At 46.5% G+C, this 18,370-nt stretch overlaps 1 protein-coding gene across 1 annotated transcript; it reads left to right on the forward strand.

Annotated features, from left to right (window-relative positions):
* Positions 1-1,665: 1,665 nt before the first annotated feature.
* LOC8051501 (glycine-rich cell wall structural protein 1-like) lies at positions 1,666-14,474 on the forward strand. Its single transcript, XM_002433746.3, has 3 exons — positions 1,666-1,736; positions 2,956-3,687; positions 14,209-14,474. Exons 1-2 carry the CDS (start codon positions 1,716-1,718, stop codon positions 3,661-3,663), a joined length of 729 nt encoding a protein of 242 aa, XP_002433791.3. The 5' UTR covers positions 1,666-1,715; the 3' UTR covers positions 3,664-3,687; positions 14,209-14,474.
* The last annotated feature ends 3,896 nt before the right edge of the window (positions 14,475-18,370 follow it).

An 18,370-nucleotide genomic window follows, 5' to 3' on the forward strand; every position in this document is an offset into this window, starting at 1 on the left:
GGGTATATTTCCCTCGTACAGGGTTCGTCTGTACGGCAACAGAGCGAATAAAAACTTGCAAATAAAGCACGAGTTGTCAATTGCTTCCTTTATGAAATAGCAGACGCTCATAATTCAAGCTCGCGTTTAATTTGGTTGCCCGCGCGACACGATTTCTATAAAACAAATTACTTTTTTTCCTTTCGGTTCCGCTGTACGAATGACGCATCGTAGCAGACGAACCCTCGTCGTCTGCTCCCGCTCCTCGCCGGCCTCGCCGGAGCGAGGCATGACGAGATTGCATTTTGGCGCACTCTCGATTTTCTTGGTGCAGCGAGTGCATGCACGCGTGGGGTGCCGCCGCTGAAACGAACTCGGAGAGTGCAACCACGCGTGAAGTGCCGGCCGAAACGAACCCGCTTCACGCTGCGAGTGGGTACGCGTGGGCACGAGTGCCGTGAAACGAACTCGCTATAAGATAATATTACATGATACGTAATCTGTTTTCGGGGCTTAGCGTGTGCACATGAAACTCGCTTCGTTGTCACTCTCGTGTATTTGCAGTAGTAGACTGCGTGTGTTTGTACACCTTTCTGTTTCTGTGTACTGATATTCTTGTTGCGACACATGCCGCAGCGGTCCGCAAGGTGATTGCGCTCTGCGTACACAAGTATTTGGCAACCATTCTAAATTACTGTATACTTAATGAAAGGGCAAGAACGGCAGTGAGGTCCTTCAGCTGCCCGCCTCCAGGGCGAGTTTTCCTACTTTTGATGACACTTCAGCGTCTCGTAAGCCTCGAGCGTACACGCGCAGCCAAAACATGGCGAAGGCAACGAGCTCCTACTAGAGACGGGCATCTAAAGGAGACGTCCTGCCGTTCCAATCCTGCCAATGACTATACTAACAAATCGGTTGTTCCGATAACCAACGCGTGACAAAGCTTCGCATTACTCGTTGCGTCGAAGCGCAAACTCGCGCCGTTTGTGAGTGCCCCAATCTTTCGAGGGACAGAAACGTTTCCATTAATTATGAATAAGAAAACAAAATATGACGTCCATTTATCTCGGTCCTCCTTGCATGAAAAATATAAATAATTTGTGACTCCAAAGCGACACGAACGCGACACGCCTGGGAAGAAAGACAAAACCCGAAACGACGGGATGACCGCGCGAGTGATCGTTCCTTTCCCAAAGCGTCCGTCTGTCCCATCGGTTTTCTCGCGTTCCGTCGGCGTGTTCCCCGAGCGTTTCGGGCCGAATACCCCGAATAGCCGTTTCCATTTTTCGCGTGACCCCAGAGGCACCTGACCCAATTCGCCGGTTAAGTGCGCTGTTGACAGGGGAGCCGCCGCGGGGACGCCCTGAGAAAGACGAGGCGCGAGCGAGGCCTGCCTGCCTGCGAGAGTATGCACACACCACGTCGCGAAGGTTGAGGAGGGGGCGACGGGGCTACCGATACCCCCGTAGGGGGCACGGAAAAAAGAAAAAAGGACCGACTCGATAGGCACCCGAAAAAGCGAGTAGCGTGGCGAGAAACAAAGACAGGTAAAAGGACGGGAGTAGTACGGCTCCCTCGGCAGCCTGGGAATCCTCACCGGCTGTCAGCAAACAGAGCATCTATACCGACTCCCTCCGGCCGCCATATATAAGCGCACGAGGGTGGTGTCGCCGCGGATTCGAATGTAGGAGTGACGCGCCTCGTAGTCCCTGCTCGTGCACGCGGCTGCGTCGACAATGGCGACGCTCTCTTGCGCAGTAAGTACCGGTTCGCCTGCTGCGCCTTGCCTCTAACAACACGGGGATGTGTTACATTAGGCCCGGCAGAATATTTAGTAATTTAAAACTAAGAAGTAAAGTTATTTCGTTATGTTAGATGGGGCGCAATGTGCGTAGAGCATGAGCACCTAGTGAGAGAACAGAAAAACTGAGGCTGGAGTAACACCGGAAACAAAACATGCACCTGGCTGTGTGTGTACTGCGCGCCATCTTTCTTCAGTCTTAAATCGTTCTTTTTTATTAATGATGATGAATATTTGCCAGCAGCTAAGGTTCTGGCCACGCTAGTGTCTGCAATTTTAGTTCGTCAAAAGCATCACAGACTCCAAGTCTCCCCCAGATTGTGCTTATTTAATTGAGGAAAACAACGCGAAATATACGACATACGAAAAACGAGAGCTGACAAGAGCGTGGTTGGTCTTCTGAATTCTCGTTCTTCGTCCGTCGTAATTTTTCGCGCTGTTTGTCGCTGAGCACACATATCAACAGCCCAACTTTCGATACAGTCTTGTAGATATGTCGTTTGATCCATCATAAATATATTGCTGCACCAGTCTTTGACTATATTTATTTTTTGTTGCACATGATGGGCTAGCGTACCTAATCTCAGCCCTAATCGCTTGATCCTCTGAAGGATATTCCTGATTTTCGCCTTATGTAAAGTACTATAAGTGCCTATTACATGTTCCATACGTGATGCCCTAATGCAAGCAGGTGTTAAGAAGCGATCATATTTTAGTTAATTTTCGAACACGGCATATTTGTTTCCTTTTGTGCTTTGCTGAATTCGTATACATACACTACTGTTTAAATTATATTAAAAAGCGGAAAACGCGAAACCTCTAATCCCAACATTCTAAATATGAAATTACTGCCTCGTCATTTATTGCACTGATATGTTGGTTCTGTACTATTTTTGTATATGTAAAACTATCCTTTCGCAACTTGACTAACTCCGCATTTAAAATCGTCATCAGTAAATTGCGCTTTATCGTCCTAAGCTCCCACCCTAAACAGTACTTTGTTAACATGGAAACATACTAAATAAGCAAGAAGTGAGAGAGTGCAGGCCATCTGGTTCGGACACGACATACTTGTAAACCTTGTTGTCTTCGTCCATTTTTTTTCTTCTTTAAGGTTTACAAATATGTAAATAAGCAAAGTGGCAAAAAAAGCAAAACATGTCTTCTCCGCACAGATTTTTTTGGCAGCCGCAGCCACGGCGACTGCCACGATCCACTGCCATGTACACTCTCTCAAGGGCGGTGGTTCTGGTGGAGCACCGATTTTCGCCGGACCCGGTATCGGCTCCGGTGGCATCGGCCCCGGCATTGGCCACGGACCCGTCCACCACGCATCCGGAGCCGGAATAGGCTCTGGCTTCGGACCAGGCTATGGCCCAGGCTTCGGACCAGGCTTCGGCCCAGCCTTCGGACCTGGTGTCGGCCCTTCTCTTGGACCAGGAGTAGGAGCGGGAATCGGAGCGGGCGTTGGACACGCCGTCGCCCACAGTGGCGGCTTCAAAGGCGGCTTTGGTGGCAGCTACTCGGGCGGCTACAGAAGTGGCTTCTCGGGAGGCGGCTTCGGAGGTGGCGTCTACCCGGTGGGTCCTGGCTTCGGAGGAGGCTTGGCTCCTGCCAGCTTCGCTCCCGTGAACTTCCGGCCCGGAGCGCCCACCTTCATTCCCGGAGGAGCGACCAAGGTGATTCTGGTCAAGGTGAAGCATCTAGGCACGACAACGCATCCAGGAGGCTTCGGCCCCGGACCTTCGGGACCCTTCGGAGCAGGACCCCTCGGTCACGGCGGCGGCGGAGTGGTGCCTGGTGCACCTTTCGGCGGAGGCTTCGGAGGTGGACAACACGGTGGGGGCTTCGGAGGACTCAAAGGCGGCAAAGGATGGTGGTGAAAGACGTCTTCACCGTATCATAGGGTGAGCAGGAGGGAACGCGCTGTGTGATTAGGTTGTCGAGTAAACTGGGAATGCGTAATTGCCAGAATGATGAAATAATTTCCATTTACTAATTGCAAGCACACCTATATACAACATGCAGGTGACGCCGTCGCATCCTGCTGGTGGTCATTCCTATATACTTGTCCTTGGATAGAGACACAAATTCGATTATACAAAATGTGTGCTGCAAAGGATACGCGCTAAGCAACAAGGACCCCATAATGGCTGCTGGTGTGACGTCAGTGCAAACCACGTATATCTACGCGTGGCGTACATAACCGCCGTCAGTACTGTGTGCGAGCTTAAAACGAATACATTTGCAATATATTCTTGCGTGAATTGCAGCAACACCATTTCCACCAGAAAAAACAAAAACACCTAAAGAAATGAAGTCAGAATGTGAAGCTCCGTGCTTGAAACAAGTCGTGAAGCAAGGTAACTCTGAAGGCGTGTACTGGTACAATGCGAACTCTTGTAGCTAAGATACATATGTACGCAGTGCGAGATGAGTAACACGCTTGGTTGGTTTTTCTTCACTCCACCCTATGCAAAACAAAAAAGATAAATCGCTCAAGCAAATCAAGTTGTGGCTCCAGTTCCACAGTGCTCATAGTGCATGCCGAAGGGCGCAAGGCGATACCTGTGATAGCTAGCAGTGAAGTAAGTAGTCGTAATTCTGTCTGGCCTTCAGCTCGTCGTTTTCTTTGTTAGCCTTGTATATAATAAATATGCAATTGCTGAATTTATAACAATCAGAAATAAGTTTTACTGAAGAAGGTAGGATTTCATTCAAAACTCTTAAAGAGCAATTTTCTTAAGCCTTCAAGTTTAAGATTCTAATAGCGTTTATTTCGCAGTTCAACTTGCAGTGATAATGTCAAGCTTCAAGTTTAAACGAGAACCTGTAAGCCATGGTTCATATATTGAGTGAGAAAATCTTTTATCACTCCTTTATATATGATTGCCCTCCGACACGCGTCCCGGTTACATCATTCTGTTGAACCACATTCTATTTAGAATATACGACTCTTACTGCTCCACAAAGCTTAAAGGTAAATTGAAGTTTTGAGGGCCAACGTGCCCAACCAAGCGTGTCTGGTACGTCAAGGAGAAGGAATGACGATTAATTTAGACAAACGGGTAAGATAACCGAAATCTCAGTTATATGGCACTAGTGTTACACTCAGCCTCTGTCAGATGACGGGTAGCTTGACCAGGACTCATCAAGCACAGGTTATAGGGCTGGTGGCATAAGTGGGGGGAAGAATAATGTTTTGCTATTTTTTTTCCTTCCAATCATTAGGGCGGCGAGTTCGCTCCAGGTTGCAAAGAGGCCCCACTGTCACACGGATTGTAACTTTCGATTGTGGAGAACGGTAAATGAATGCTCGTTGTTATACTCCGTTCACCCTTAAGCTGAGACTAGAAGCTCCGCCTCCAGCGCGAGCTCGGTTGCTCCCGCAGTGTTATGGTTGCGCGTGTCAGCGCATTCACATTTATGCTAGAAAGGGCAGAAAGACGCGCTAAAGACGAAGCTTCTAGCCTCAGCTTAAGGGTGAACGGAGTATAGTAGCTATATGTGATTCTTTACCATGCTCTATTAATTCCTAACTTAAAAGTATACCGTTAAAGTCTTAAGCATACTGTTTTTTTTTTTTTTTTGCACTGTTCTTTTAGTTGGAATTTAGTTAATTGTTGAAATAAAAGCTTTGGCTAGGTGGCTCAAGCCGTCGTCCAATCAAAAGGGTTCAGGCCCGTTCCTCTATTGATCCATACAATTGGAACTCACCAAGTGAACATTCCTAAGCAGCCACGTTGCTTCACAGACTGCCAGGCTGCTTTGAGAACGGTACATTGGAATGATGCTGAAAAATAAACTCGGTCTGGAGCTCCAGGTAAATTAAACTGATTATTTGTACTCCTGAGAATCGCTAGTGTTTCTCAGCGCTTGTCAGAACAAGAAGCTATCGCATTATCGTTGTCCTAACTAGCAATAGCATCATTATCCTTTATTTTCTTCGAGGGCTCATGAGGGAATTATATAACGGAGTGGAATCAATACATAAAAATACTATTACAAATAAACACAGCAATACGCTTTGTAAACCAGCGGTGTTCGTTAGAACGAATGAGGGTTGTAGCTCCCACAAATGTATTAAAGTCATTTCAGCAGTCCGATCGGCTAACGACCTCCAGTTGGTAATAACCAATGGTAATAAGACATCTGGTAAGAGACCATTTGCAGTGAAATGGGACATCAATTTTGTAAAGGGTCTAAAAAAGGAAATCTTTATCAGGACTATTAAGTGTTCGCAGGCATCGCCGATATCTGTGGAGTACGCAGATACCCTTGGATCAATACTCTGGTTTACATATTCTTGAAATCTAAAAAATATATCATCAATAAAAAGACAAACGATCGTCTGTGCATTTATATAAACCACAGATCACACGCCTCTGCCAGTTTCATGCGATGCACGCAAAAAGGAAACTCTTTGCGTACATTACTATGCCGTACGACGACAGGTTTCTTTGTATCATCATGATGTCCAATATCATGGCATCAATAATTCAACGCGAAAAAAACATCCAGCTTGATCACACAGCTTTATTCAAGCATGAGTTGAGGAAAAGAGACAAATGTTCTGCAGCAAGTCAGATTTCAAAACCAATACGGAAAAGAGCAAACCAACGTCCGGAGCACTTTCCGCCCTCCAATCGTTATAATGAGAGGTTTGGTCAGCCTCGTTCCTCACAGGTCAAAGACACGAAGGAGTCCTACATTACAATGCCAGTCCACAACCGCTAGTCTTCGTCCTGGCGATTGCAGTCCCACATTTCCACCAGATGAATGCTTCGGGCCTGACAGAACCGACACCCACCCATCACGGTGCGCACTCATACCCCATCACTCGCGCAGAAACGGCTCCCCTAAAGAGGTATATCCGGGGCTCAGAACAGCTTCTAAGTGAGCTGAAGATCGCAAAGGATGCTATACGAGCCATTGCAGCCAATCCAATGCTGTGTGGCAGTCGCGTAACTAGTCACGTGATTTCTTTGCAGCTCTGGATTGGCTGGCGTGACACGTAGCGTCCGCTGCGGCTCATCGTAACGTGAGACGAAGAATGGACCAATCATAGAGTTATAATAATGTACGTCATGAGCTTCAGCTGGCGATATGCTGTGGAAAATTGAAGGAGAAAGGAGGCCAGTCGGAAATAGACTTCCGGTAATGCATTCCTATGGGAAAACGCAGGGGCATTTTCTCCCTGCATTCAATTATAATAGTAAATATTACGAGCACTTCGAGCGTACTAGGTAGATTGGAACATTGCTCAGTCAGGCAAATTAAATAATTGGACAGTTAAGGCCTTTTTATTTTAAATTAATTGCCTTAAAAAGTACTAAAATGGCCCTTGTACATGTATTTATGTGCACTGTCGGACACTGTTAGCGCGAACATGGCGTTGGTGTATTCCAGTATGCGGTATATACGGGTCAAATGAACGAAGGTCATGTGGAAAACCAAGAGAGACGGCAAGAACTACGCAGTAACGCTGGATCAGCAACTTGTTGTGCACGATGACGGTCAAAATAAATTGAAGGGGATGAGGACGATTCGTCCCATGCGCACTCGTCACAGGACGATTGGTCACAGGACGATTCGTCACATAGGAACATTCGTCACAGGATGACTCGTCATGCGGGCAACTGGTCACATCGACCGGGCAGGGTACGATAGTGAATCACAAATTTCAACAACTACCCACGTTCGCTGATGAGGAGTTTCACGACTTCCCACTTTCACATAAACTAATGGCTAGGAAAACTAATCTTACAATACTCCTCCGCTTTTACATTCATTATATTACGAGGCTTCAGCAGGTTGATCTCAGTTGCTGGCTTGAACGAGCAATAATCCGACTGGCAGCCAAATCAGTTGTTACTTTTGCCTTGCATACCCCCATTCGACAAAATCAATAAGTATCGGAATTCTTTCTGCTGCATGTGTACGAGTACCCCTCGTGCAGCTGCATGGCTCCACCTCTCTCTGTTGCGATCACCTCCATCCTTTTGAATGTAGTCCGAGTTCAAAAATAGTCGCTCTTATATGGCCTCCGCTTTCACCGCTCGGGACGGACCCAGAAGCTAAAACGTCTGTTACAAATTCTTTGACCTTGAGAAGCGAAATACATGCTAAGATAAGAGGTGACCCACTTTCTGAGGCCGAACCAACATTCAATGTTCGCGACCGAACAAGAAGCTAAAACGTTTGTTACAAATTGATAGGATGGATGCTTGGGCGAGTTGGTAAACCATACCTGGCGGTGACAGCGCAGGGAAAACCAATCTCACACCAGACACTCAGCGCGTGTTGTCTTCCTGAGTGTCTGGTGTGAGATTGGTTTTCCCTGCGCTGTCACCGTCAAGTTTGTTACAAATTCTTCGCCTTTCAGAGGCTATAAAGTTAACACATACTAAGATATAAGGTGAGCCACTTTGTCCGCCCGAACCAAATTGAGCAATACATTTTTGGGGGGACGAACTATCGTGGGACCGGTTGGCCGCGTGACGAGTCATCCTATGACGAATGTTCCTGTGTGACGAACCGTCCTGTGACCAATCGTCCTGTGACGAGTGCGCATGTGACGAATGGACCGTATCCCAAATTGAAGGCCACGTAATCGGTTTGCAAAAAAAATAATAATAAATAAGTACTGCTTTATTTTTTCTGCACATGAATATGTGCGAAGATGCTTCTTCTGCGCTAAAAACATCACACGCATGTTCGAAATCTTTTAAAATAAGAAGCCGGAGGAAAGGTGCCCTATAAAAGCTTCCCGAGATAGGAAATAATAAAAAGACACAGTTTGCATAGCCCACATACTTTATTATTCACGTTTCAGATGTTTTTAATCGCTCGTAAAGATGCACGACGGGGTCATTTTCCTACAGTGACATGGTGGGCATATGAGCAACATATAAGCATCACCGGTAGGCTGGTGAACCTTGAAGACACTCTACATTCCTTTCGATCGTTATTTTGCTTAGAATCGCCGCTCTTTCATACATAGCTACTATGGACCAGAGGTTTGGGCCTGGAATATAGCGAAGTTTAGCATCGTTCAGTGGTTAGTAAAAATTCTGTGACTAAAGCAGTTACACTTTTACAATGTTAATAGAGGTACAGTGCGCCACAATATGAAAGACCCGCTGGGAGCGCCTGGCCGAGGCGGTGGCTGGCCGAGGCGGTAACATAGATTTAATAAAGTCATTTGGTTTTAGAGACAGCGAAGGGAGAGTGGATTTCAAGACTGTAGAGATTACCAAGCAAAGATTAAGTGAATGGTGACAGAAATCGAGAGAAAACTAGGTATTTCTTATTCACTGACGGCAAGGGGGTTTCATAGCCTCACTTTCTTTGCACTGCGGAGTGAACATAGATTTCACATTTAAATATTCTAAGCTTAAATGGTAAAACAAAATGGCTAGGTGGCGTAAGCTACCGCCCGAACTAAAGGGCTCAGCCGTATTCATCCATCCATCCATCCATCAATCCGCCTTGCGGGGGCGCTGCGAGCGCTCTAGGGAATTCCATTCTGCTTCTGGGGGAGGACGCTCACTCGGGGCTCAGCTAAAGCGCAACGCGCTTATCAGTTTGTGCTAAGCCCCGAGTGAGCGTCCTCCCCCAGAAGCAGAATGGAATTGCCCAGAGCGCTCGCAGCGCCCCCGCCAGCCACCGCCTCGGCCAGCCACCGCCTCGGCCACGCGCTCCCAGTGGGTATTTCATATTGCGGCGAACTGTACATGCATTTCGGTACGACCCAAATCACAAAAGTAATCTTTGTTTTTTTGTTTTTGTTTTTTGGCGGGGAGACAAAATGCACGGGCGTTTTCTCATAGGAATGCACAGAAACACCGCAGAAGTAGACTGGTTGCTGTCTGCTTCAGTTTGCCTCCCGTAAGTCGCATAGACACTAGCGCCAGGTGAAAGTCTAGCGTACATTATATTAACTATATGGGACCAACACACTGTTTACAAACAATAGACCGATCTCAACAGCCAGTTTGACCACGCCACCCCTGCCGGCAATGCATCGAGGGAACTTTAGTCTTTCTGCGCGTGCGACAACTTCGCTGGAACTCTGCGCGTGCAGGGCACAAACAGTCTCGTGCACTGCCGAATGCCTCCTGTGAACTAAAATTATGGCTGCCTCGCGCAAGCGCCAAACGCTTGGTGAGATCGGTCTATCCCTCGTTGCGCAGAAACCAGATTCCTGTCAAGTGAAGCGTGTGGGCATGCGCGGTGCCGAGAGCAGCGCCACCGCAATGCCGTGACGTCAGAGAGCTCAACTGGTGTATAGATACGGTGATAGAACGGTTATTTTATTTACCGAGACAATACTTTCGAATATCTCAGTCTGCGCGCAGGAGTAACCTTTTCACTGTTATTAGAGCCTTTGAGCATTCAACTGAAGAGTTTTATTTTATTGACACAAACTTAGCTCCAAGTTCGCTTTCTTCTAGGACAAGATGATGGAAGAGGGACTATAAACGGAGAGCATTGAAGAATTATTTGTTAGATTTCTTTAAGTTTGATATTCGCGTGCTGTCGGTGTTCTTTTTTTTTTCTTTCTTATTTTTATTTATTTTCATTTTTTTTATTTTTTGTGTGAGGGACCGGCTGGCTTTAATCTCCCGGATCACTCACCGAACAACAATGAGGTCATGGGGGCATCTATTACGGGAAAAAAAAAACCCACTCTTCCTTTCTACACGGAAGCGTAGCTCAGTACTACGGGAGGAAAAAGAACCATGTCGATCTTTCAACTGAACGGGTGCATATAGCTGTCCGACAACATATGTACGGGATGCGGCAATATGATCTGGTCCAGCGGCGTTCAGGCCAGGGCGACGCTGAAGACATACGTGAAACCCCGGGTATGTCAAACTGTTAGCAAAGTGTTTGGAATTCGCTGCTCCAGAGACATACAGGGCGCGCCACCACCAAACAAACGTGGCGGCTGGTAACATGTCGCGTCGGCTCGGCCGGGCCGCCTGAACGGATGGCGCATTTAATTTGTCAGATTTCCTTTTGTTTAATGCCATATTTTATGAATATTTGAACTGCGAAGGTTAAGTGTAACCTGTACACACAAACTTGCAGAGCATAGTTTTGTTTTCCTGGTGTTTTTCGTTCTTTTCATGTCATACGTTTGTTTCGCAGATTTCGTTTAAAACCTAAAATATGGGCCCCGGAAAGACTGTAATAGACTCTAATCAGTTTTGATCAACTAAGAAAAGCGGCGATGGTTACAGAATTGTTCACCCGAGAGTAATTTTCAGCTAACTCGCATGCCTCGACCATGCGACTTTTCTGTCCGCGAATTCGAGCTTTTGTGCGTATCCGCGTTTAAGAAACAGCTCCAGTCGCCTGCTCGGTCAAAAACGCAAGCTGCAGGAATATTACGAAAATTAAGCAAGCGCTTTTTGAGCTAAGGAGCATGTAAACCCTCTGGCGCCCCACTAAGCAGGTGATACTCGTATTTCAATTCAAGTTTTAGTAGCAATCGAGAAGTCATTCTGACGAATGGGCGGGTTATGTATTATATTACGTACTATGGTCCCACTAAAGCGATATTAGTATATTCTTGGGATTAAATTATGAGCTTAGTTTACTACCTATTAGGTGATTTCCTGAATGAAAGTGCATATATATTTCACAGCCGCAGACATACTACTTAAACTCAGCCAAATGGTTCTAGCCGGCAGCACGGAGACGAATGCGGACAAACTGAAGAGAGTCTTCATCGGAGATTCAGGCAGTACCCCTCTGCATTGAACTTGACTTCGAATCCTGAAGGAAGAAATTTTGTATCTTTTGTGGCTGGACAACCTGAGCAATGTAGACGTATATTGCTGCTGGCTTCAACTGGGATATAATATAAATATTGGAGGCACGATAGATTATAATGTCATGACAGCTTCTAATTTTGCGAGACGCGTCCCCACGTTTTCAAAGCAGACGATTTCCCTCATTAATCGTATGCAGCAAGAAGGTATTCCGCATCAAATATTTGCGAAATCAGCCCATCTACTTGGGTGTGGCCCAGAGGCTTTTTCGGCGAAAAGCAGCCAAGATGAATAGCCAACGCACTGACCGACGTGGGTGGTTCAATCTTGAAGTTAATCGAACACAACCAAACTAAAAAAAAAGCAGCTATCGAACCTTCCTATTCACTTGACTGCCACATTAGTGCTCCCTCAAAAAAAAACAAAAAAAACCTCGTTTGTTTTCTCAGTTCATTGTTCTGCATCCTTATAAAGAAACCACTTATCAGTTACCAAGTAGTCGTCACGTTGAACGTGATTCGAGACAGACATGAAATCAAAACGTTTTTCCGTGATTCCTCTCCATCGAAAAAAACGAAACCACGCGGCCATGTGTTGTGGAGTAAACGAGCTTTCAAACACGTGAAGTAAGGAAACAATCTACTGAGTCCTCACCACACTGACGAACACTCAGACAAACTTAAGAAATATTCGGACCTCTGTCAAATTACATTGTTCGCCACCGCGCCGACAACGCGTCCGCGAAAGCCGCCGGAGACGCGGAGAGGCGCACAGTGACCTGTTCTGGCTGGTTCCCGGTTTTCCCGCTTGGTGCCGTCCGTTTCGCTGGAGTCGCCAATAGCCGGCCACATTTCCTATTGTCGCAATGTTGCAGTCGGTTTCATAGCTTAGCATACCGGAGGCCCCCTGTGAGTCCTTCTCTACCTTTTGGCTTGTACTCGTATGTGCCAACTCATATTGCCACAGACTCTACGTGAGACAACACTTTTTGTTTTCATTATTAGTTTCAACTCAATTGAAATTTTGATCCCAGTTCCAGCATCATTATCAGTATTAACGTAGCTTTGTATTTTTAATTTATAAATAATGTTATGCTCTCACATCTTTATTGCATGTCCTCCAAACCATCTAACGTTCGTGACTAACCAATTAATGCCTACTTCTGCAATAAAACAGAAACATGTAGTATGCTCCAATTATAATACCGTATGATTCAGGCGTTTCCGTAAGGTCTTGAATTTTTCGAAGCTTCAGTCTACGACGCAAAAGAGGCTGCTCGATAATAGTTTTATTGACATTCTAGTTTAAAGGCCGACGACCAGACTCGATATTCTGCAAGGCAGAAGATCCCCCTCACCATGGCGGAGGAGCAAACAGGCAACGGTGGACAGGCTAGAAGGGGGAGAGGAGGAAGCGGGAGAAAAGTGGAAAGCGCAAACTGGTCATCCGTCTTTAAGTAGTTTTAATTTTTGACAGTTTCCTACAAATTTCGATATGAGGTTGGGTTCTACAGATTTAAAAGAATCCTCAAAAGACCCAGCATAAAAAACCTGACTGTACTTGCAATGACCAGGAATACGAAATTCAATTAAATGCTTCCCGGTAGCAGTAGTTAAAACAAAAACACATCAATTTGTAAAAACCTAATTTCTTTTTTAGGTAAGACATGATCGCATACAGGTTTGTAACTTTCTTACGCACCTAAAACGTACTGATTTCTGGCATCGCACTGGGGCATTTCTGTTGTGCAAAAAATGTGACGTGCTTCTTGTAGGCGACTCATCGTAATCACAGGTTACAAGCATCCCCGTGGGAGAACGTGCTCACCGTAAACTAGACCGCTGTGGGCGCAACGAGCCGGCCCAGCCAATACACCTTTATCCAGTAAGCTTTTGCATGTGCGTACACTCTCTCAATGGCCTATCTTCCCGCTGTCGCCATTTTCGGAGGGCACTGTCCCGCACGACCCACATATTCAGCACCTATCTTCATGGGCAATTTTCTTTTTACGATTCGTTTTGGAGTATTGGTAGTATGGGGCATAAAAACCAGTGAGAACCGATACAACGGCATGATGTCAATGTGTTCTAACGGGCGGAGGCTTCTTAGGCTGCCCTTTATTTGTAGTTCACACACAACTCCCCAGACGGTGGCTCTTTAATGTAGAATTGTCCACTCGGCGCCGAGAGCGTGCCACGTCACCATGTGCTCTGCGTATCGCGGCATTCAACCGCGAGGTCGCATCATGCGCACCTGGAAATGGATTGGCGCCAATGGCTCGTGGCATCCGCCTCTGTCTAGTTTCGACTGAGACGGAGTATCGACAGTGCCAGGCTGTCGGCTAGCTGGATGTTACGTTCCCGCTATCAGCAGTGTATGATATAGTCAATGACAGCTCAAGAAACGCAGGTCATGGCCTTTACGTTTCTTGCTTCGTGGTTTTTTCTTTATCGTTCTTATCAGCTAATACCTCATTGGCCGCCGAGCAGTAAGAAGGTGCTTGTGTCTCGCTACGCCCTGCGTTTCTTAGGTTGTCGGTAACATGCAGTACACCGGAAAGGCTTAACGCAAAAAGGACGGCGTTGATCCCTCGTCTTCCGTTCGATGTAATTGACGAGTATCTGGAATTTCCTTTCTTATCCGCAGGACAGAAGTGGACGCCATTCGGACGAGACTGTGAACTGCCCCACAAGGCAACGACGTTAATACGAGGAACACTCAGGACGCGGGGGGCCATGATGACCTGTTGAAAACGACGAGTTTAGAGGAACGAAGAGGGGCCAGGGACGTTCAACGCACAGCGCTCCGCCATATCGTGGCATCGGCTGGTCAGACTCAAGTGAAACGAAGTGTAGCGCTCCCTTCATTGCAGCGCTCGTGCAGCGTGATGCCCGAGTCCCGCTAGAGCGTCAAACAGAAACAACCGACACAGACAAGCATCGTACACTTGCAGCATGCACGCGAAGGCAGCTTTGTCAAGCTCGAAAGCACTCGTACACGCTTCTTGGGCGCAGAGAGACTGCAAGTCTACCAGATGTACCACCGCGCGCATGCTGCACGTGTTTCAGGCGCTTGTCTGTGTCGGTTGGTTCTGTTTGTCGCCCTAGTGGGACAAGGGCGAAAGCGAATGATGCATGCTTTTCGGAGGATTATCTACCGTTTCGTTTCTATAGTATAGACGCTTTGCAGCAACTGTGCATGGGCGCCGCCATAACCGACATTCAATGTATGTTTCTTCATATTCCATTTACTTCACAATGCCCACAGCGGGGCAGGTTATTGGCATTTTAGATTCTACTGCGTCCTCCTCCCCAACATGGACTTTTGTAGCAGCTCGTCAATGCGCCCACTTCACTGGCTCGGCATCTGGGTGAGTCGGGGGAAGCTCAGCAATGGCGGCTGTAGTCTTGCGCGTGCGCAAAGCGTCTATATTTATGCATTAGAGCCACGAAAATGTGAAATAAACGATGGTCTAAACCGACGCGCGCATTATTTCGATGCGTTGAAATCGTACTCCAGAATCTGGAGAATCTACTTCCCCGCAAAGCACTTGGAAAAGGGCCACAGCGCAGGTACAGCCAATCACGGCGAGCAACAGATGGATACCAGCAAATTACGTGGCTCAGAATTCGGTTAGACCCAAAAAATACGATGTGCACAGGGACAACGAGCATGACGTTTCTGTTCATAAATGCCTCTGTGCATATCGCATTTTACAGATATTATCACACCCTTGGCATCGTGATTGGGTGTGAGCCTTGTAGTGTCCGCCGTGATTGGCTGTCTCAATTTCGCGTGAAGGAGGACTTACATACGTTTTTCAGAGTCTGCCCTACTAGCGCCGAGAAGTTTCGGTGGCGCCCTCTGATGGTTTCCGCTCCCGACGTCACGGCCATGATTTGCCTCACCGCGATTGGCAGGATTTTCCACACCGTGAACCTGCGATTGGGCAGGCATTATCAGTGTCCAGGAAGCTATGGTTTGGCCAATCGCAAACTTCGACCACAGCGACGCTTTTGGTGGCCCACGTCACTGGTTGTGACTTCAGCAATCCTTTTGAAAATGAAAATTTGATTCTATTCAGGTATATTTCCAGTAAAAGCTAGATATTTGTGCTTATAAAAGTTGTTCATGCAATTTCCAGCGCGTCACTAAAATTATGGTGACGGTTCAGTTCTAAACAAGGGGTGAACAAACATGTCTGCCAAGCCGTGTGGATCTATAAGTAAATGAGGTTTATGGTAAGACGCGAACAAAATATAGAATTTTAACATACTGTTCTTAATACCGGCCGGATACACAATTAAAAAGGCGTTTACGTTTCAAAGCACATGTAATGAGAACTGTACACTAAATCTGTAATTGAAGCCACCCAGATAACATGCGTCAAAAATCCGCCTTCAAGCGACCATCGTTTAGATAAGGTTTATCAAGCGCAATTCTATTATCAATTGTTCTCTTTGTGCACACGTAAAGAGACCGACCGAATCTACTTTTAGAGCACAGCTCTTAGGCGCCCGTTTCCACGTTTCGCGGCGTCGCCGTCGCCGTCGCCGTCATCGTCGGCGTTGGCGTAAGCGCCCCGCCAAATTTAGCGGGAAATTGAATTGGTGAGGGGGTCACGTGATGTAAATTGTTCCGCTAAATCTAGCGGAGAAACTGAATTTGCTGATGGATGACGTGACACGAAGTCGTGTGACGTCATTTTCCTCGCTAAATTTAGCGAGGAAACTGAATTGGGGTTGAAGTCACGTGACGTCAATTTCCCCGCTAAATTTAGCGCTCCGAACCAGATGCCAAAGTTGCAGACCTGACCGCTATCTCCTTCAAAATCATGTTATTTTCTGAAAGTCTCAATGGGAAAATGGGGCCCGTTTTCGCCCGTTTTTGCTAACTGGCGCCATTCAGCTTCTCGTATTCTATAGCTCCGTCGGTCGCCATTTTCCCACTTAAAATATTAGAAAGTCACTTGCAACTTTTGAATGAGATAACTGTTAGTTCTGGAACTTTGGCGTCTAGTTCGGACCGACCGCTATAATGCTACATTTAGACGGAGAACGAACGCTTGTCGACGCGTAATTTCGATTTGCAACATAACAATAAAAAAACTATATTTTTGGGAGGACACACTGTCTCTAGCCCATGCACGCCGTGACCTGGTGTGAATGGAAACTGCATTCCCACTGGGGACGGTTCCCTTCGTCCTTCAAGAAGCAACGCTGCAGCACAAACATTGGACGCACTCTACCGGGTCTCCCAAGCAGCGGCCAGGCTCTTTAAATGGACCGCGAAATTCGGTTTCTCAACCTATCGTGCTACGATTTTGTGCAGCGTCGCCCACCAGGTGGTGCATTCTTTCTATAAATTTCGCAAAGAGCGAGCTTACCTGAGGAAAAAGCAAAAAAAGAAAAAGGTTTAAATCTTATGGAAATGCAACGAATTAAGTTACAGGTCTTCAAACAATAGGGTGGCCTGTTGTTTAAAGACCGGTAGATTCGCTGCATTTCCATAGGAGTTAAGCTTTTCTTCTTTTTTTACTTTTTTCTCAGGCAAGTTCACTCTTTGCAAATTTTATAGAAAAAAATCACCACCTGTGGACAACGCTGCACAAAATCGTAGCGATGATAGGTTGAGAAACCGAATTTTGCGGTCGATTTAAAGAGCCTGGCCACTACTTGAGACACCCGGTAGAATGAGCCTACAGTCTAAGAAGTCCGGAGCATTTGCGTTTCAGCAAGGCGCGTGGAAAAACTAATCCCTGCAGTTCATAGAGAGAGCTCAACAAATGACGGCCTGAAAATATGTCTACGTAGACCTAAAAAAAGGAGCGTGCGCTGTGGCAAAGACAATGCTGAATTTTCATGCTCAGCTGCCAGGGTGCAAACGCTGTTTAAGGCCTAAACATAATGTCAGCCTCGTCATTCGCCGAGCTCCGTCCGTAAATTGCAGATATTGTCTCTCCCATGTGTCTTGCCGCGAAGTAGACACACCACAACTCTTGAAGTGCACGCCGCGAAAGGGCTCGTGTAACCGCTAATACAAAAGAGGGCGTTCTGGCTAGCGATATTGGGTGGGCGAATATTCGAGTTTGCTATAGCATTAACATTACCGTATTTATTCGAGTAATAGCCGCACTATTCATAAACAATGCCTTTGCGTCTAATTTCCCCACAGAACACATATAAAGCCAATCATTGCGTTGCGCATAAATAACATAGTGAATAGAAAGATCGAGAACACGATTCTCCATAAAAATGCAATCTACACGGATGAGATCTTTGCACGAAGACGTTATCTTTTTCTTCTAATCAGCTGGAATCATGCTGTCGAACGCGGTGATTGGCAATCTGCGTGCTCCGCGGAAAAGCAAACCTTCAGGCTTTCGTCATAAACAGTGCGGCTATTACTCGAGTAAATACGGTAATCACTGGCAAGGTCGTACACCTTGTCGGGTCGACGAAGATCAGACACGCATAATTCTCTAGGTCAGTGGTTCTTCCATGGGTGTCTGTGAACCATTTGGGGTCCGCGAAGGCATTCTAAGGGTCCGCGAAGCCCTGCCTCGTCAGCCAAGCCCGACAATAAAAGTTATTTTTTTCCGATTGCGAAGAAGCGTTCCGATTTTAGGGTGAGTTTTCTCGTGCATATATAAATAAGAGAAGTCTACTTCACACAATCTCTTAGTAATATTCACTTATTAAATCATAATCAGAATTAATCTATACCTTTTCCTTTCCCTTACGAATGGGGTCCTCAGTCATCTCCGCCGATCAACAAGGGGTTCGCAATCATCAATGGTTAAGAACCA

This window comes from Ixodes scapularis, unplaced genomic scaffold, assembly GCF_016920785.2.
Source record: "Ixodes scapularis isolate PalLabHiFi unplaced genomic scaffold, ASM1692078v2 PGA_scaffold0__279_contigs__length_252992795, whole genome shotgun sequence".
Classification (NCBI taxonomy): Eukaryota; Metazoa; Arthropoda; class Arachnida; order Ixodida; family Ixodidae; genus Ixodes; species Ixodes scapularis.